The sequence below is a fragment of the Mixophyes fleayi genome, chromosome 4 (genome assembly GCF_038048845.1).
Source record: "Mixophyes fleayi isolate aMixFle1 chromosome 4, aMixFle1.hap1, whole genome shotgun sequence".
Lineage (NCBI taxonomy): Eukaryota > Metazoa > Chordata > Amphibia > Anura > Limnodynastidae > Mixophyes > Mixophyes fleayi.
In genome coordinates, this window is record NC_134405.1 from 126,491,261 (window position 1) to 126,513,338 (window position 22,078).

General features: G+C 40.9%; 1 protein-coding gene across 1 annotated transcript in view; it reads right to left on the reverse strand.

Moving 5' to 3' along the window:
- LOC142151997 (long-chain fatty acid transport protein 2-like) overlaps window positions 1–22,078 on the reverse strand; it is a 38,907-nt gene that overhangs the window by 11,322 nt on the left and 5,507 nt on the right. The window contains exons 2-6 of the mRNA XM_075208172.1: window positions 15,436–15,645; window positions 9,930–10,088; window positions 6,502–6,626; window positions 5,117–5,311; window positions 3,451–3,541 (exon numbers count right to left, since the gene is read on the reverse strand). Coding sequence (XP_075064273.1) covers window positions 3,451–3,541; window positions 5,117–5,311; window positions 6,502–6,626; window positions 9,930–10,088; window positions 15,436–15,645 — 780 coding nt within the window. The remainder of the gene's footprint in view (window positions 1–3,450; window positions 3,542–5,116; window positions 5,312–6,501; window positions 6,627–9,929; window positions 10,089–15,435; window positions 15,646–22,078) is intronic.

Below are 22,078 nucleotides of genomic sequence, written 5' to 3' on the forward strand. Positions count from 1 at the left end.
TTTGGACGTATCTTGCTGTGTCTTGTTTAGTAGAGCAGAGCATATCTTGAGATCAGTGCCTTGATAAATTTGGAAGTGCGCAGAGCCGATTTACGTGCTTTTTAAAACAAACGCACATTGCACTCAGTGCGCGTGCCTTGATGACTCAGGCCCTTTGTGTTTGAAATAATTGAAGTACATTTAAGACTATTTTGATATTATCCACAGGTTGTCAGTGTAGTATGAATCCTAACTGGGCAGGATGTATCAAATTAGCTAAACCATTATTTTATCTAGAAGTCAATATATTTGCTAATATTTTGACACCAGCTTTTAAAATAAAAATTGGGCAGTATTTGGCAGGGAAGTTAAGATTAGCGCCCATTTTAGGGATAAACAAAACATTTCCTTGCAAGAATTATGTCAGATGAGTAACTACCTGCAAAAGGCAATTTAACATCTTTGCAAGAAATGCAAGAATCAAACCTAAGGGGCATATTCAATTGTCCGCGGGATCCGCTGCGGAAAAACTAATACTGTTAATATGGTAATCTCTCGCTGGATTTCAGCTCGCAGCTCCCTGTATTATATATTGATGACTTGCAGTAATGTTATTCATTGTCCTTAAACTGAAGCAAGGCGGGCTATGGGTAAAGATCAGGTGGTGTCCATAATACAGGTGAGAGGGCTGGAGCTGCATTCATTCTCCCCCCTCCTTCCTCTACAGGAAGCTTGGAACAGCTGGGGACCCTGTGACATCACAAAGTAGTGTAAGGGGTTAATTTTAGGAGGGGCTCACTGCTACCTTATCCTTGGAAGTAGGGGAATCCAATTAGCATCAATTGTTCTCCTTAGGACTAGTCCAGACGCACTGTCTGCATCCCAGCAGGGGGCTTCTGTAAAAGGAAAGCTTATCTTCACTGCTCTGTCCAAACCCCCTAGTCCTGTACTGACCAATGGTTAAGAAGAATAGACCCAGGGGTTTGCCCAGGGAGGGGAAAGACTGGGGAAATTAGACCTGAGATATAAGGAACGACTCCAGGGGGAAAAGGTGTGGGATTTCATTCATGAAGATTGCAAGATCTAGTTTTTGAGTTGTCGTTCTCTACTAGTCTATATATGCAGCTGAGAGAGATCCATGGGTTGTGAAGTCTGGACAGCCAGGTTAATATTACTCCTTAAGCTAGTGGGGTAAGGGACAGATGATGTGGTAAACCTGCCTGGCATTTATTTACTGTGTGTACATAATATTCTAGTGTTGTTTGTATGACAATAAATGTACTGTTGTATTTTTATAACTGCATTTGCCTGAGTGACTATACGAATCCTAGAAGGTACTGGATAGACTTCCCTGGCATAGGAAGGCACCCGTGGGTGGCCAGCAAGCGTGAAGTTGGTAGCATTGGGCCAGATAAACCCGGTATCTTCACAAAAGGACCAGCTGTCATAGAGGTCTTGTGACTTCTTCTTTGGAGACATCTTGGTACTGTTAGATGCTTATGGAGAAGGGTTAGTGGTATCCTATAAAGACTGTTCTTCAGTTCATATAATCAAAGAGAGGAATTTAAGAATTCTAATCCCTCCTTAAAAATGGCACAATGGGCCTGATTCTTCAAGGCACGCATACTGAGCGCAACCTGCGTTTGTTCTAAAACGCACAGAATTTGGGCATAGGCACATCCAAATTCAACAAAGAGTGGATCTGAAGACATGTGTGCTGATAATTATGGATGTAGGTCTGCTCAAATCTACTACATAAGGCACTGCAGAATATGACCAATACCTTTGTAGAATATAAATTTGCAAAAGAACGCACAGAATTGTTTTTTAAATAATGTGACCTGTTAATATTGTGGGCATTAATGATGAAACAGTTAAAAAATTTGGTATTTTAAGTATTTTTTGTACCATGAAATACATTTATTAGTATGTTGCTAGTGTCTGCTGAACATAAAATACATTTTTACAGCTGTTCCTGATTGCAAACATGCAAACACATGTTAAAGCATGCATACGCGACTGTCATCGCAAGTAATCAGAACTTAGACTAGCCCTGTACCTGGAGCAAGAAATCAAGTACCTTTGAAATGCCCAAAGCTTGAATCAGACGTAGCTGCGTGCACTCAAGTTTGGCACCCCTTTATTGTACAATGGCTACAGCTGAAAGCCCCATCCCTGCCCATTCCCTCCCTGAAATTGTATGCTTTAGTAAGTTTCCTTTGCCTATGAAGATGAATTGAACGTTACTGCGGTTAGTTGCGTATGATCCAGTTCTGCGCATGCACAGATCAAACCTATGTATTATATGCACAAAATCAACCCAAACTGGAACCAGATTGCTGGAACTGACTGTAACTGGAATGCTGGAGCAAACTGGAACCGGAGTGCTGGAGCGGACTGGAACCGGAGTGCTGGAGCAGACTGGAAACAAAGTGCTGGAGCAAGCTGGAACCAGAGTGCTGGAGCAAGCTGGAAACAGAGTGCTGGAGCAAGCTGGAACCAGAGTGCTGGCCCAGACTGGAACCATAGTGTTGACTGCTTTGTCTGAGCAGAATAAACTGAGAAGACTGCTAGAAACCAGGTTGGTGTCTGAGGAATCAACGATGCACTGGCAATGGGTTAGAGGTCCAGGAAGTCCTTTTATAGGAACTGCTATGCCCTGTTTTGAAGCTGTGGTCAGCTGAGCTGAAGTAGCACCCTGACTGGCTGAGAGGGAGCATGAGACAGGATCCAAGTTGGCAGCGTCCATGCACTGGATTTGGAGGGCTCTCTGTAGGGGAGACAGACTGTGCAGCATGCTGCAGAGAGATCCGAGACCAGCAGAGCCCGTTGACACTAGGGTCAACTGAGAAAGACAGTGGAGGGGCAAGTAACAGGACCTGAGAGTCCGGTGCTTGACAGGTGTGTTGAATGGTTGGCTTGATGACTTCTATTCTTGTCTGGTGGTGTGGATCTGCCATTAAATTCTGTAATATGGTTTGTTAAGGACTAAAGTTTGGGGAAGAGTTCCTGACAACAGACACATCTCTCTGTCATTTGTATACACTACATATAAAGACCATACAGCTTTCACTATGGGAATAGGCAGAATTAGTTTTATTCAACTCCTACAATTACTTTCTGGGCTTTATTTTGTCCAGTGCAAAGCTGACTTCCTCCCATGGTTGGCAATTTTTATCAGTGCTTTGGGTCTGTCTGCTTTTTAACTCCCTACTTATTATAGCTGAACCACTTGTCCTCAAAATTGCTTCTAGTTTCATTGTTAAAATGCATTCCATAAACAATTTTTCAAGGCATGTAACACATCTACCAGGTCAGAGTAAAAGCTGCACATTTCATGCATCATAGCTGATGAATCCCTCACGTGTGTATCAAATTCCCCCATATAGTTTGGTCTGTTTTAATACCAGTTACAAATGCACGCTAACTCTAAAGCATTTCTGCTGACTAGGATTATCGCACATATTTTACCTCTTGCTACTCGGATGCAGCGCCCTGAAGCTTTTCGAATTGGTTCATCCTTTTCCACATTGTATTTGATCACTTCAAAAGGACGCATAAACTAAAAGACGGCATATTGGAAAATTGATTAAATATACTTCTAACCATATCCTATCATTCTGTATAACTATTGAATCAGTACCAAATTAATAAGTGAAGAAATAATCAAAAATTATTCTATTCTATTTGCTGTTATGTAGACATCCCAGTTTCCTACAAGCACAAATTACAAGTGGAGTGGTTTGGTATAGGAAATATAGTGCAACCACAGTCAGTCATTTGTTGTGAATCTAGAGAAAAAAAATGATTTTGTTTTTTTTAATTGGGTAAGTATGTTTTTAATTTTATAAACTGACAAACTGAGAACAGACATCATTCCAAATACTGCTTAAACAATCAATGGATTGATTACATTGACAAAATAGAGAACATTTTTATGATATTGATCACATTGGGCCTGATTCAATAAGGAAAGGAAAGCAAAAAACATAAGTAACTTTGCATCGGAGGGGGTGTAAATTTAAAATGTGATGGCAGATTTATAGTTGGGGAAGGGCATGTCCTAGAACAACTTTAAATTTCAGGGTACAAATAAGCGATCAAGCATTTGTGTGCTACATGAAAAAACAGACAGTTTTTAACTTATGTGCAAAATTAAAAACGAATTTGCACCCGTTGCATTGTAACATGGTTTTGTCCAGGAGAAAACGTACTCATTTTTTTGCCTTACTTTCCTTAATGAAACAGGCCCATTAAGTCTGATATGTCAGGCTATATAATTATATAAATCATAGGATTTAACGTATTACATAGCAAACAGAAAAATACCCAGTCTAAACATTTTGTAGGCTTTTTTGCAGCATCAGCTAGATAGTATTAAGATATGACAATAATCAAAAGAACAGAAAAAGTAACCAGTTTAAAACTAACTATAATATTTTCAAAACACTATCAAATGAACAATTAAACAGTAGAACTCCTGATTTATGCATTCTGCTGAGGGGAAGTTCCTAAATAAAATTTTGCCAGAACATCAGATTCAGGTAAATTAATTTCTATTTTACAGGGTGTCTGTATTATTTATTGAGTAAGCCCATAGCTCGCCCGCTATAGCTTCTGCATTGGAGACAAATTTGACTGTAACAATTGATCACCAAGTGGTGCATTAAACTGAACAGTGGAAAGTATGTCCTTCCATTGTAAAGTGGTATGACCAGCTTAAGTTAATGAACCATTTACCACACAATAATCATATCTTTATGTGCACAGTTTTAGAAAAGGCTATAGGACATGAAGAATAGCAAACATAATTTTGTGATGTCAAGCGTAATCCATTACTTTTTGAAGTCCCATGAAAAACAATTTTTTTAATGATTTTTCGTCCTTTCAAAATGCAAATTGTGGGTTAATATGACATTTAATTAACTTGGCCTTAATTTTAGAGAATAATAAAGAAAATATCTCAGGCAAGATAATTAGCACAAAGGCTGCTATAAGGACTGTATGTATTAGCTTAATGTAACAGATACAACCCACTGATAATAAAATTACTCATATTTTTGTTCCCTAGTAACACCACAACTCTTAAGCCAACATGTCAAATTATGAATTTAGGCTACAAAGCTGTTTGCCATACCTTTAAGAACATATTGCATCTGCCAATTGCTCCTTGCTTTCCAGTGTAATTAAAAAATAACGTATTTGCTTCTGTTGCTGCATAGAATTCATTTAGTCTGATGTCACCAAAACGATTGATGAACCCTTTCCAGATATCAGGTCTGAGACCATTTCCCACAGCAAGGCGCACACAGTGGTCTTTATCATTGTCTTTCTAGAAAATGGAGAAATGGTGAAAGAGGGATTAAATTGTGATTTTGTTTCTTAAAAAGTATGAATAAGATTTGGTGAACCACAGATCACAGACATATTGCTCAAAACATTTACATTTGTATGAAGGTAATAGTATAGAAAAGTGCAATTATCGAATACCCACAGTGCAGTCAGCCGTTTTACATTTCCAGTATTTTAGAGACTGCAGCCTATCCATAAATCCACTGTGTGAAAGTGACAGGTGCACTTTAATGTTGATTACATTGTTTCTTAAGGTGAAGGACATTAGAATTTGAAAGTTGACAGGAACAGGTAGGTGGGGTTAACAGGGATGGACATAATAAGGTGAGATAATAAGGTGAGAAATTGAGACATGGGTAAAAAAAGGACGTTGTTGACATTATAGGGAGTATGAATATGACAAACTACAGTAGTTATTTTAGCTAATCAACTACCATCTCCCACGCTGTCAGTAATCTATTCTAAGGCACGCTATGAGTGTATTCATATTCATTTTTCCCCAGACTAATGTAAGTTGTGTCAGTCAAAGAAGTTCAAATGATGACTTGTATCCTTTACAGTGGCTTTTTCTTGAGAGAGACTATACATACGTATGAACTTTACATATTTTTATGTATCATATGCTTTTTATCAGTGAGTTAATTACATTTTCCATTAATATAATTATTTTGGTATCCTTTTACGGATATCAGTTTACTGTCTATCTGGGAATTTGCATTGTTTGTGATTTTATAAATAGATGTATTATTCTATTTTATCGTGAGAATTGAGCATTGTCCGACAATTTTATTGAAACTCACATTCCTAACTGATTATTTATATTATATTTCTTTGTTTTGGATGCACTGGAACTTTTTCTCTTCTTTGTCAGTTAGAAGTGATTGAGTGACAGAAATACAGTAAGAAACAGATTAAAACTGGTCATGTTAAAGGACCTTTAATTACTGTGTACATTTCTATTCATTTTACAGAGGACGTGTATGGTTAAATTACTTTTTGGGATTGTGGGTTGGGCTGGAAATGGGCAGGGTGAAAAGAATGAAAAATTCACTATATTGTCCGGCTAAACATTACCCTTTGCTTTTATTTATGATTGTCTCATAAAACACTACTTTTTTATGTCTCAAATGAATCTTGACAGTGTATATTAATTAATAATATTATCCATACCTTAGGAGTATTACACAAATATCGGAGGATCTCCCCAATGTACTGGAAAGCCGTTACATTGTATTTCCTGCAGTCATCCCAGAACTGACTGGCTGAGAACTTATTTCTTATAACACAGGTGGCTCCTGGGAACAAAGGGTGACAAAACTTACAACTGCATTTCAGTGTTATTTAGTAATTAAGCATTAGTGTAGGACTTACAGAAAAATGGAGTGTTGTTGTTGGTTTATGACCTTATATGTATTGGACAAAATATTATATTCTTACCTGTTCATTTAATTTCATCTGTTATATACAATATTTGCATTACATTGATGAGGACAAGTGCAGAAACATGCTTTCATATACAGAGGAGTGACATTTTCAATACTTTGTTGCTCTATACAACCTGAAAATGTTGGAAGAGACCTTATTCCAAATCCAGAAATGTTATAAAAAAATGCGGACAGATCACCCATATCTCTCTCAATTTTTAGTGTAGAGGATTAACTGTGACATTTGACTAAAAACGTAATGTATCTCCTTCCGTTCCATGTTGGGATGGGTCCCTCCCAAATATCTGCACAAGTGAGTTCTGGAGTTTATAAAGCTGCTTGCAGTCTTCCATGTGGCTCTGCTGAAACTATATATTTTTCAGGTCCCATGTTGTATCCTCTGGATTCTATCCCAATTGATGGACAATTAATTTGTTGTAGAAAGAATCATGAAAAACAAGCACTTTATCCAATGCGATTCTACTAGATTTGCATCCCCTGTACCAAACAAGGCCTTACACCTGACTTCTTTCAATTGGCAATCTGAGTACCAAATCCAGTTTTCATCTGTTGTCTTTAAAGCTGTGTTCCTGAACTAATATCTCTGATTCTTCTCTGGCTATCAGATGTGTACCAGTTTATCCAGAATTTGTAAGTGTTTCTAAGCCTGAAACAATCAATTTTCTAATGGGTTAGATCGGATCCTTAGGTATATAGTTGAGTTGGTGCCATTCCAAGACAAAAAAGATCATACAATAGAAACTAAGAGAGCAAAATGTTTTGTCTCCCTTGTTTGATTATTTTCCAATATATCAAACTAGTACAATATACCGGTAGAGCAGAATTGTAAGTCTAATTCATTGGAGACTACTTTGAGGATGTGAAACTACACACATCAATACGCAAATCAGTGCTAGATAGATTGCTCATGAGAAAGCATTGGTCCCATGTACACATTGTATAAATGCATGACATAACAGACACAATGCTTATATGATGTGAAATAGAGAGGATGCATCGAAATGTAATTCCTATGCAATGTTCATAGTTCATGCACTATCTGGGTGGTGGAAAGGTCACAAATTCAGCATATGTTAATATGATAGTGAGCCATCCATGTGTAGTCATAAGATAATGAGAGATATCTGAATTATCTAAGGAGTGAGGGTCATGTACGATAATGTACTAATTTGCTACCAATGTGCAAATGTAAAATCAAAGGTTAGTGAGAGAATTTTCCTAAAGTAAGAACATACACAGAGAAGAGAATAGGACTTAATGAGGGATATAGGAAAAACAGTATTGGTCCCAAAGATTGAGAGGTAGCCATTAGACAGGTAGAAAGAATAAGAAAAAAGTGGTCAATAAAATATGATATAAAGATAAGAGAATTTCAGAGGAAAAGTACCCTTTGCTGTCACAGTCTAAATAACAACATTGCATGAGAATTTGCTCTGCTAAAGCAAAAATGCAAGACATCTGAAAAAAAAAAATGTTTCTGCCTACCTGAATTCTTTAACATAATACGCTAAATAGAAAATAATGCAGACTCACAATGTACCCAAATTAACAGGACAAGTGAGGATAGATTCCTATAAATATCTAACGATACATGATAACACTATGGCCTGTGTAAATTTAAGGGCATTTGAATGTCATAGTTTTCATTCCAAAATTAGCTCTAGCTCACTACCACCTATGAAGATATTTTCTATGATGACCCACTCCACAGCTAGGCTATAGGGCTCTGGCTTTGAGTACGGGGAACCTTAGGAAAAGATTTACCTAGGTGGTAGTGCAGCTTCAGAGGAGAACTTCCCTCAATGCATGTCCCCACCCCATAGCTAACAGTGAATCTTGAAAGGTTGCTGAGGAGTGAAAGAAACATCTGATTGGATGGCCATAGCACCTTTAATTAGTCCACTTGTACCTTTAGCAACTGTGTGGATTGTTTTTGATGTAATCAGATGCTGGGCTTCAGTGTTGTCACACTTACCTCTCTTTGATCCAGCGTCTTTCTCACTCTTTGCAGCTGGACGGCGATTCCGGGTATCGGCGGTCACATGACTGCATGTCCGGGCGGGGAATTTGAAGCTCCCTGTATATAAACCGCGCTCTGACACTCGTTCAGTGTCAGAGCAACTTGTGTGTATCCTGACTGCTGCCCTTGTGCTGAATCTGTATTCTGATCAATTCCTGTGTACCGGTTCCTGCCTGACTTGACCATTCTTGTTCTCCTGCGCCTGTGATCTTGGCTTGCTGACTACCCTCTGCTTTGGTGTTAACTCTTATGCGTCAAACCTTGGCCTTGCTGACCCTAATTCTGCCTGCCGCTCCTGTACTCCGCTATCTTATTGTGTTGCCTTACCCACCTAGACTGACTTTGCTCCAGCCTGTTGATTCGGTTCTCCATTGCCCGTAAGTGTACCAGAGCCTGGATTGTCCTGACTCCGTCTGCTTGCTGATTCTGCTGTCACCTGCCAGTCTGCATACTGAACCTGCTTGTCTGACTACTCTTTGTACCTTCCACTGGTCACCAGTCTTTCCTCTTCCGCAGTGCTACATCTAGTGACAGACCAGTGGACTGAGACCAGCGAGCCCTCGGCATCAAAGCCCATCCCGCCTTGTGGCGGTTCTTGGTGAACACCGTAGGTTTCGTTAGACTCCGCACCACAGGACAGTCAGTACAATTCTAGTTTAGCACAAGGATCCCACTCCGTCTGTTACAAGTGTCTACCTCTAAATCTATATTTGTACATCGGCAACTGTGGTGGCCTATGTATTGTACATTGGCTGACTGTATTGTATAGAAGTCACTAGAACAGACCTTGCATTAAATATTTTTCACATAGGGCAATGTTTTTTGTTTGACAATTCTTCCAAATATTTCACTGACTCTTTAAAAACCTGCCCACATTTTTTTTTTTCAGATTGCAGTATGCTGCTGGAAGAGCCCTACATGCCAAAACTTACCAGAACTCCTCTGATGAGGGCTGACATGCGGTTCATTAAACTAGTATATGTGTTGTGGAATGGTGAGAATTGAACTGTAAAGTCAGTGTGGAGGATAACCAAGAAAAATGCATTAGTCTAAATAGAGGATTACCGGGTGATTGAGCAATGTTGTTTTTGGGTAGGTAGGAATCACAAAACGATTTAAGTTAGGTAATGTACCTTGCTGAATGCATCCACGAACCCCAATCATAAGGCCAGCGCTGTGGTAAAGAGGCAGTGGTATGTACAGTACATCCCTGCATGTAAGTCCAGATAGTGTACTTATTGAGGAAGCTATCAAAAGCCGTGCTTGAGTTATAATAGCTGCCTTGGGGAGACCTAGAAGAGATGTATATTATTATGTTTATCTTCACAAGTACAGGGTTAAGTAATATTCATATTGAACACTAATAGGTAATTCATAAAGATTATCATTCTGGCATTGTTCCACATGAATGTCAAAACATCAGTGCCCCCAAAACCTCCCAATTCTTATTAATTCCTACCATACACATATACACTTCCTTCGTCAACTGGGAAACAATTGCATGCAGGACATTTAGATGATAGTGAAAGATACTCTGACCCTAGTTAGACATATCTTTAAATAAATCAAAATAACAAAAAAAACACATTTTTTTCTGTTGAAATTGGCATACTTTTGAAAGTTGATACATTCATAAATGTACTTTTAGAGTGGAAAAATTGTGCACAATTAAATGTAATATAATTGTAAATTATCAAAACAAAAGAGAAATTAAGGGAAGACTGCAAGACAGGTACAGAAAATAGTCATAAATCCGTCTCAATAGGTGATAATTACCTTCAGGGACTTAAAGCATTTACAGCAGGTTGCTACTGATGAGAACAACAATTTTTTAAATCTTACAGCTGCATCTTTTCTGTTGAGAAGCATAAATGTTGTAGCTATGTTCAGGGCCGGACTGGGACTAAAAATCAGCCCTGGCATTTATAGTCCACAGGCCCACCTCAGTTCCAGCAGGAAAGAAACCAAGGTGGGCCTGCGCGGTGGCACCGAAAAAGGCGTGACCACATTGTGTTGTGGGTGTGGCCAACATGGGGCAAAGATACATTCATTAAAATAAAACATTACATTTATCATGCCACCCCGAGGCACATTATGACACCCCCAGCCCACTGTACTTATCTATGCTTCTGGTGCTGCTGACATCCATCAGGGTGGGAACTTCCTGTAGAGTGAGCAGGGAAGCTCTTAGTCTCACAAGATTACCAAATCTTGTGGTACTTAGAGCTCCTAGGCTTGCTCTGCAGGCTGTGTCCTATCCAGAGACTTGGAGCAGCTATCCGCTCCCTCTTGCTAACCAGAGCTAGATTAACGCTTGGGGGGCCTGGGGTATTTAAGACAGGGAGACCCTATTATGTAACATGGCTATCATTTTAGACAAATGTTAGACAAATACACAGGCAATACTGTGTGCAATACTGTTAGTTGCACGCAGCTCTGCCTTCACAAGCAGTACAGTGTGAAGCGGGACATACCTCCCAACTGTCCTTGTAGTCGGCCCAAATCTCACTAAATGAGACAGTCACCAAAATTCGGGACTTCCCCACCAGATTCAGGACAGTTGGCAGACTGTCCTGCTCTCTTCTACCTGTCTTGTTAGTTTCATCACCTCTGGCTCCTGGTGACTTTAGTTCAGTTGCTGCTTGTCTGGATACTGGAATGCTGGAGGTACATGCAATTTAGAAAACTCCAACCAGCCCTGGTGTTTAATCAATACAACCCATGTTTTATAATTAGGCCTCCCTCCAGCCCCAAGATTAAAATACTAGTATTCACATTTAATATAAATAGTTGCTGCTGCTGCTGCTGATAAATAACCCTATTTCCCTCCCTCCAAACAACCCCAGCAATAAATGAAATAGCATTTACGTTTAATAAATATACCTATTTCCCGCAACCATCACTGCCATTAAATAATTCATATTCACATTTTTTTTCACAAACAGCCCCACTTTCAATTAATAGCCCCCAAACCACCCCATCATTAAATTAAAGGTCCAATCACCCTATCTTAAATTGCTAGGTACTAATATAAAATTAACCCACATCACCCCACAAAATCATATTATGCCACACAGTAGTGCCCCAAAATCATATTATGCCACACAGTAGTGCCCCAAATCATATTATGCCACACAGTAGTGCCCCAAAATCATATTTTACCCCACAGTAGTACCCCAAAATCATATTTTACCACACAGTAGTGCCCCAAAATCATATTTTACCCCACAGTAGTCCCCCAAAATCATATTTTACCACACAGTAGTGCCCCAAAATCATATTATGCCACACAGTAGTGCCCCAAAATCATATTATGCCACAAAGTAGTGCCCCAAAATCATATTATGCCACAATAGTGCCCCCAGTTGATATTATGCCACAATAGTGCCCCCAGTGGAAATTATGGCACACAATAGTGGCCCAAATCATATTATTCCTCGTTTTTTGTGTGGCACCTTCTCTCTCCACCCCCCACCTGCCCGTTATTGTCTGGCACCTTTTATGTTCCCCCCCCTGTTAGTGTGTGGCACCTTTTATGTTCTCCTCTCCCCTGTTATTGTCCGGCATCTTTCCTCTCCCCCCCCCCTGTTATTATCTGGCACCTTTTATGTCCCCCCCCCCCCTGTTATTGTCTGGCACCTTTTATTCCCCCCCCCGCCCTGTTATTGTCTGGCACCTTTTATGTTCTTCCCCCCCCCCGCTGTTATTGTCTGGCAACTTTAATGTTCTCTCCCCCCTCACCCCGGTTTACTTACCTTCTTCTCAGCGCTCTCCTGTCCGCTCTTCAGCTGCCTTCCAGGACCTGTACTGATCACATGTGCCGCGCGCAGCACTGCGCGCGGCACATGTGACCAGGAAGTGTCAGTGCACTGACCGTCCAGTGCACTGACTGATCGAACCGGCCCTACTGACCATCGGCCCTTCTGGCATTTGCCAGAAGTGCCAGATGGCCAGTCCGGCCCTGGCTATGTTCTTGTATGCCTACGATGATAGTCATTAGTTCCATGGGGAGGAACAGAGAACAGAAGATGCCTGAGGTCAGTTGATAAATATGTAAACTAAAATATTGAAATACAACACTTTTATAGGGAAAGACACTTTTAGAAAAGTACCCAATTGTTTCTAAACCTGGAAATATTCCACACAGTAAGAGTGGAATAGGACACATAAAAACTATGTATGCTACAATTATAGTTGTCATTCTACTATACTGTTTGTCTCTCTCCCCAAAATTATAAATGTAACTGGTGTACTGGAGGCACTGCTTGATTAATAAAATAGTGTCGCAACTGGATTAGTTAAGGTTTGTTTTGACTGAATTTCACAATATTGTGTTAGAGAAATGTCAGCAATTCTTTTGCAGAAGAACTGATTTTGGCAGGAACAGTTTCTTTCTGGGATATATTTACAGCTTGCAGCTGTTTGCATGATTTTTAGATTCATCTAAGGACATCGGTAACATAGCACTCAGCACTTCCACAGATCTATTCCATATGTTTCATTCTCCATGGTTTAAATTTAAAGTTAACAATGAGTCTGGTCAGTTTTCCAGACTACAGGATATATATTATTTCCAGAAGTCTGTTATGAAATATATATACAATACACTGTATGTGTGCATATAGTGTGTGTGTATGTGTATATATATATATATATATATATATATATACACATATATTTCAAGAAACCTGTTATAAATCTGAAAGTACAATGTTGATAGACATCTTTGACGTGTTTTCAGTCTACAAAAACAACATAAGGCTCTAGTGTGCCGTGTTACTGTTTACTATATAGCCCCAAATTATATGTCAAATGGAATAATGTGGTGATCTCGACTGCTTGTAAAATAGATTTTAAACAATGGCAGTGAATCAACATGCCATCTGGCGAAAATCACGTCATTTTACAGAGCGACATTGATTATGTTGGTATTCAGGTGCTCATTTAAGGAGGCGCCGAATGTATAATGTTTTTTTTTTTACAAAACATTCTCCATTGTAGAAGAGTAGCCTCATTTAATGAGCAACAAATACCAACATAGTCAGTGTCTTTTTGTAAAATGACCTGATTTTCGGCAGATGGCATGTTGATTCGCCAAAATAGTTTGAAGTCTATTTTACAAGCAGTCGAGATGACCACACTGTAGGTAAGATGACTATCAGAGTGGTCATGTCGGGAACATTTGCGCCGGGTTTTGGGTAGTCGGTGAAGTGACTACCACCGAATGTAACGATAGGCTGTTTACAGTCTCCTGTATTTGGGTGTCTGGTCTAAATTGACTCGCTTACCTAATAAAAAGCTGCCAGCATAGGAAAGTGTTGAAAATTATTGGCTGAGTGGCTAAGGAAACCTTAGTCAATCTAGTTCAAAGTCATTCACCTGCATTTGCTCAGAGCGAGCAGTCTTGCTTTGGCTTTTATAGGATTGTCTCTCTTTTTCCATTGAGAAAAAAATCCCATTGTATTACAAGGAATAATGAAGACAGAAGATTTTTTGTACCACTCGTTTTTTGGCGTCATTTTTGACTTCTGAGATACTAAATTTACAATTCCAGGGATCCCAATCTTTCATTAACTATGCCCCTACAGTCCACAAGGCCTGGGAGGAGCCCCAGTGCTTTTCAGGTTCATGGTCTATAACAGGGGTCGGCAACCCCCGGCACCGAAGATGGAAGAAATGGAGCTGCTGCGCATGCGCCATAGCTCCGTTTCAGTGATCTTCGGCTGCTTTAGTGAAGCAGCTCTAAGGTTCCCTTGAGGAACGAATGATGTGTGTGTTGAGTCTCCAGAGGGTAAGACTGAGGCTTAATATTAACTGGGGGCACATATATGTTGCATAGTATGAACTGTGGGCACATCTATGTAACATAATATAAACTTGGGGCACAACTAGGTGGCATTATATGCACTGGGGGCACAACTAGGTGGCATAGTATGAACTGAAGGTTGCCAACTCCTGACCTATAGGGAGCACCCCCCTTCCCGATGCTGTTCTCACTATTACAGGGAAACCAATGCTTCTGGTGTCCCTGTTATACTGGGTAGTGCTGTGTCTGATTGAGGAGTTTGAGGAGTTGTTTTGCTATTTATTAATTTCTGTTTAGATGGTATTGGTAAAATATATATTTATAATATTTTTTATTTTTTTTTAAATGTACATTATTATGGACAAAAGTGGGATGCAAGTACATTTGTACTTGTTCCTCAAACTTCCTTGTTTCTGAATCTTTTTGCCATCTAAATGTGTTGTTTCTTGCCAAATTTAAGCACTGAAAATCAATTTCACAGATACCTGACTGCTACATGCTCAAGTGTTTATAAAATAACTGTACTTCATATATCACAACACATGATCACTGCATGCTTACTACTACAATCAATGTGAGGGGCACTGTAGTCAATTTAACAAGGAGGTGGGTTTGGGGAAAGTCAGATATTATTTTTAATTCCTCTGAATTACAGAATATTAAATTACATTGACAAGTTATTTGAGCTGACCACGTGTATCACCGAGTGCTGGGTTAAATAACTAGTGTAATATGCCACTGATATTACAGCAAACAAGGACAGTCACCTAAATAGTCCAGCACTATGAAAAATGTTACTAGCTCTTAAGAAAAAGACAATGAAAGCGGTTTACCTGTAGTTCCAGACGTGTAAATGTACAATGCTGGGGTTTTTGGAGTAAGATCGGATCTATAAGATTTAGGCACTGGCTCTTGAGAAGCAGTTTCCACTTTATCCAGTAGGCTGTGAATGCCATCAGTGGGAGATTCTCTGCTCAGGTAAAACACCAGCACCCCTTCCTCTGCCAGAGCAGGCAACACTTCTTCCACAGCATCCTTCCGTTCTTGTCAAAACAAAAGAGGAGATGTCATGAATTCTTAATTACAAATATGTTAGCATCCAATATTGTTTTTATACTTCTTTTAACAAATGCACATATAATGTACATTTAACAAAATAATGCAGGCACATTTCATGTTGAATATATCAATAGTTCAGACTGCATCACTATAATTAGTCTAAATAAATAGTCTATATGGGAGTGATGATATAGATTCAATTTGTCAGGTCCTCAATAGAGGTACAGAATATTCTAGAATATGTACACAATATGGACAATAAGATAAAGTGGGCCTGAAGTAGAGCCAGGGTATGGGAATAAAGAGAACGGCGATCTGGTGTCTCGCGGCTTAGTCAGGAGTAGGCAGTCATTGTTTTATGAGGGTTTGTTTTTTTTGCCTTTATCCCCTACAATGGAGCTTAGCAGGCTACCATCCATCTATTAGTGTCGCAGACAGCCTCATATGTTTAAATGTATTTGATCCATAATACAGCAAGAGTGCTTGCAAATCATCATATTATTAATTTTAGGATATGAATTTAAAAGAAAACTAAGTGAGGTATAACTCCCAATAGTCCTGATTTTAGCAGAACTTTCCCAATTGTTGACTCTGAGAATGGGTGTGCATTGTGAAAGCATGGGTTGGTGGAGCTGGGGAAATTGTGGTCACATGGGAGTATAGTATATGCAGATTGGGAGTTTATTTTGTCCCAATATCACAGCATGATTTTGTTTATTAAAGTGTTGGAAGGCATGGTAACAGCAGCATTATAAAAAAAAGAAATACTTGATTGTTCAGTATGTGTCTCAGTTTATAACTCAGTCAGTGGCTTATTTAGTTAAACACAACTAGTGGCATATATTGAATCTAGGGAAATGACATAGAACAGACCTTTAACTTAGCATTTTATACAACTTCATTAATTAATCGGCCTCCACCACCTCTATGCAGATGACACCCAAAGCTACCTCTCCTCTTCTGATCTCCATTCTTCTCTATTACTGCTCCTTCAACATATCAATTTGGATGCCTCAACACTATTTAAAGCTTCCCTTGTCCCAGGGTCACTATTCCCTCTAGACTCCCTCATATTGAACATCACACTCTCCCCAGTCCCACTTGTACACTGTAATAGTGTCAACCTTCAGCTTCACTAAACACATCCACTCACTTGCACTGTTCTGTCACCACCTCCTTCGAAACTTTACCAGAATATGCACCTTTCTCAGGACATTACCAGAATCCTTATCCATTTTCTCATCCTCTCTTGGCTTGACTATTGCAACCTTCTCTTATCTGGCAATCCCCTAATCCATCTATCCCTGCTCCAATCTGTAGTAAATGCTGTGGCGGAACTGATTTTCCCCTCTTATTGTTCCACATCCACTTTGCCACTCGGCAGATTCCTACACTGTCTCTTCATAACTCTAGAACACTTCCCCCCTGACCTCATCACAAGATACACTCACTCCTGTCCTCTTAGACTTGTCTCAGTCTGGTGTTTCTCTGAAACTGCTCTCACACCTCTCACTTCCATCTCCAAGTCTTCACCCTTGGTGCCCCTCTGTTATTGAACTCCCAAACCCACATGACGAGTCTCTCCCTCAAACTTTAATCTTTCAAATGATCTCTCATAACCCACCTTTTCGCTATATCCTATCCTACCACACCCAGGGTCCCCGGAAGTGCCCAGGGAGCAATAGGCACAGTCCTCCATGGTGGACGGCATCTTCTGTTCCTTTGTCAGACTGGGTACTTGGTGCAGGACTGTGACATCATGGCCCAGTGATTCACTCCCAGTGTATCACTTTCATGGAGGAGCAGCAGCCAGTGGCTCCACTGGTAAGGAGCTGCTGCCCCTCCTTTTCAGCATTCAACGCTCAATGTGGGGGTAAAACATCACTTATTCAGTGTTTAGGCATCCCAGGTTTACCTAGCAGTAGGACTGACTCTTCCCCACCTGTCACTATTACTTTTCAGCACTACCAGCTACCATCCTGTCTCTCTAGCTTCTATTGCCTCAGTTGTCCTCTCCCTCTAGATTATAACCTCTCACAAACAATGGGTCCTCTATATCCTCTGTTTCTTATATATACCTTTTACATCAACCTCTTATGTCCTTGTTTTGTTTCTATGTGTGATCTGTTTTTTTCTACTATTTGTTCTACCAAATGTCCAGCGCTACAGAGTTTTCAGGAACTTTATATATAAACGACGATGTATTAAAGAGACATACTCTTTATGTGATGTGCATCATAGCAAACCTTTAGATAATGAATGAATGAATGATTCTCTACCACAGTTTTCTATGCATTAAAGCAAACACTCCTCTGTCCTGTTGTGCCCCGCTGTAACCCTCTTCTGTCCCCTGTTACACTCCTCTGTCCTGTTGTGCCCCGCTGTCACCCTCCTCTGTCCTGTTGTACCCCGCTGTCACCCTCCTCTGTCCTGCTGTGCCCCGCTGTCACCCTCTCTGCCCCAGCTGTCACCCTCTCTGCCCCAGCTGTCACCCTCCTCTGTCCTGTTGTGCCCCACTGTCACCCTCTCTGCCCCGCTGTCACACTCCTCTGTCCTGTTGTGCCCCGCTGTCACCCTCCTCTGTCCTGTTGTGCCCCGCTGTCACCCTCCTCTGTCCTGTTGTGCCCCGCTGTCTGCCCCGCTGTCCCCCGCTGTCACCCTCTCTGCCCCAGCTGTCACCCTCTCTTCCCCGCTGTCACCCTCCTCTGTCCTGTTGTGCCCCGCTGTCACCCTCTCTGCCCCAGCAGTCACTCTCTCTTCCCCGCTGTCACCCTCTCTGCCCCGCTGTCACCCTCTCTGCCCCAGCTGTCACCCTCTCTGCCCCGCTGTCACGCTCTCTGCCCCAGCTGTCACCCTCTCTTCCCCGCTGTCACGCTCTCTTCCCCACTGTCACCCTCCTCTGTCCTGTTGTGCCCCGCTGTCACCCTCTCTGCCCCAGCTGTCACCCTCTCTGCCCCGCTGTCACCCTCTCTTCCCGGCTGTCACGCTCTCTGCCCCAGCTGTCATGCTCTCTGCCCCAGCTGTCACCCTCTCTTCCCCGCTGTCACCCTCTCTGCCTGCTGTCACCCTCCTCTGTCCTGTTGTGCCCCAGCTGTCATCCTCTCTTCCCCGCTGTCACCCTCTCTGCCCCAGCTGTCACCCTCTCTGCCCCGCTGTCACCCTCTCTGCGCCGCTGTCACGCTCTCTGCCCCAGCCAGCTGTAACCCTTTAATTTTAAAACTAATAAATAGTGCCCAATATTAGACATATCATGCTTGTATACTCTTTTGTAGCCAGGACCAAGCAATACAGATGATTTGGCAGCGCATTTGACATCAGGACTGGCAGGGCTGGGTAGCAGTGGGGCATCTGCCCCCCAGGCCGGTCCCATAGTGGGCTACATTCTGCTGGGTCATCGGGCGACATGCACTTTTTTTCCTATACAATATTCCTAATAGGCTGCTGAGCCTCCCAGGCTAAAATATGCCAGCCAGCCCCTGTTTCACATAGTGCACTGCGGTAACAAGCATCTCACTCAAGATGCAATGCAGCCCATTATAAGAAAATGCCTGCCTAGTTAAGAGGGATATTAAAAAACAATAGGCTATGCCTTTACTGTATAAATAGAAAGCATGAAATATAGACAGTTTTTTTAAATGACATTGAATATAATTAATTTAATTGTTGAATCTAATTTAAAATATTTGATATAATCTAACCCATTGTTACCGAGTAGTACTTTTTCCACTTGACATTTAAAAAAGACAAACAAAAAAAATACTTAAGGACTGAAATAATAATTTAGCAGCTTTCTCTATGTGCTGACTGTTGATATGTTTTCATATGCATAGTATCAAAATGGAATCTTTGGGTAGTATTAGTGCCTATTCAATGTATCTCAGAACGCCAGTTACATTACCATGGAACCTTTCTGTGTCTTTTGTATGTTGGTTGTTATCATCATCATCATTTGTATACCTCCACTAATTCCGCAGCACTGTACAGAGAACTCACTCACATCAGTCCCTGCCCCATTGAGGTTCACAGTCTAAATTCCCTAACACACACACAGACAGACTAGGGTCAATTTGTTAGCAGCCAATTAACCTACCACTATGTTTTTGGAGTGTAGGAGGAAACCAGAGCACATGGAGGAAACCCATGCAAACACGGAGAAAACATACAAACTCCTCACAGATAAGGCCATGATCAGGAATTGAACTCATGACCCAGTGCTGTAAGGCAGAAGTGCAAACCACTTAGCCACCATGGTTATACCTTCTGATGTTACTAAAGGTGTTCAGCAGTGTTAATGTGGATGTTAAGCCACAACGCTTTTGTAACTTAAAGAGGTTGCTGTTTATTTAAAGATGATAACAACAGATGAATGCAGTTACTCACAGTTGCTTGTAGTACAGCAGTATTCAGTAGTAACAACAGTTGTAGCAATCAGGAAATACAGATTATATGCATTATTTGTATGTATGCTGGTATGTGCTGGTATGCAGACAGAGGATTCTTATACACTCATATGTGTACAGATGCAGGCAGGTTTGACAATACACTACACAGCTGTGCAGGAACTTATTAGTGTGGGCACAAACTCTCCTATTTATAGTCAGGAGAGCCTCCGGTCACTGTGGGCTTTTGGGGACTTATATTATCTGGTGCCATGCAGCGCTCTAAGCTGCTACTGTCCCTTTCACTGTCCTGATGGAAGTAATGAAGCAAAGCAGGAGCGCAATCTGTACACAAATGTCCTGCACTACTTCCTGTTTCCTCCTAGACCACGCATTAGCGGTCCAACACAACAACATTGTAAGCCGGCTTCTATTGTCTTTGAAAACATTATGGCATGTTCAATTTACATAACTCCCCTGTGCCTCTGATTATACTTGCACCTGAGCTCTTTCCCAGCATGAACAGGCAACATGACATTTGCTCGGATACTACAGGAGCTCAGTTTGCACATATGGGTGCCTAGCAAGATGAAGATGTATGTATATACACACACATATATGTATATATATATTGTGGAAAGCATGCAAACAGATAGCTCCTCACGCATGTTTTCTGAAGCACTTTGAGATTTATTTTACTTGTCAGGATGTCTTGATAGTGTGTTCAGCAAACAAAATGAAACTTTCACAGCAATAAACATAATCCAATAGCCCTCAACTCTGGCTATAGCAGTTAGGTCCCTAACTAGTCACTGGTCACTTGTTAGCACCAGTCTTCCACACACAGTTCAAACCCAGATTTTTAAACTTCCTGTCAGGCCTTGCTCTGGCTGACTCCTTAATTGATTAGATCACCCGGTCTCCTGCTCTGTGTGTGCTTGCAGATTTAACCCTCTCTGCACCTTTAGACTGTGGTTTCCCAGGGAAACCACCACTCTTTCCTCTAGTAGAAGGTTACAAAGTGTCCCAATTGCAACAATATATATATATATATATATATATATATATATATATATATATATAATTTTTCGTTTCTTTACAATTATGTAAAATATGCCCCATTTTAAAGATAGGGTATTTCATAGCATTGCGCATGGCAAATAGAGGGCTGTGATGGGTATACTTAGAGTGGCTTCACTTGAGAGTACAAATATGGCACATCTGCATAAAAATTTTCCTTACAGGGAGGGAATGAGACATATTTGTCAGCCACAGGGGGATGGGTTTGAGTTTCGTGGCAGGGGGGAACATACTCTATTAGCCCTGACACAGCTCTAATTGCAAACTTTAATCAGTCCGAGCATTACCAGAGGCTGTAACTGAATTGTTTTAAACTTCCCTGTAAGCCCAATTATTAAATGAGCAATAATAATAAAGAAAATCAGTGTGCCTGCCCCCTACAAATCTTAACCAGTCCTAATGCTGCCAGTCTAGGATGGCATTTGAAGATCAGGGGTTAAAAAATCATGATATCCCCCCCGAATTTACAAATACCAATAGGATTTGCCAGCCTAAACTGATGTCACTATAGATGGGAAACCAACAGCAAGGGTTCTTCCTGCCAAAATGCCAAACCAGCCGCAGAATGCTCAGCACAGGGCTGTATTCCCTAAGGAGATCGAGACTGCAAAATAAAATGCAGGCTTCCCGTCCCTAGGTTTAACCAGCCCCATGCTCAAAAGCACTAGGTCTCTTCACATACCCCTGAGGTGGTGTGTGTGGGGTAATAATAATAAAATGATAAAAAAATAATTTTGTCCCTGGTACACTACAGGCCCCAGCATGCTCAGACTGTCTTTAAGTGTGCAGGCACGCTGGTGCTTGTAGTACTCTAAGCGCCAACATGCCCATTTCTGCCAGGGTATGCTGGCACTTGAAGAACCACAAGTGCCAACATGCAATGACACGCAGGGTCCCCTGGGACCAGTAGTGCACCAGCGCAAAATGTAAATAAAACACGCACACACATCAGATTACT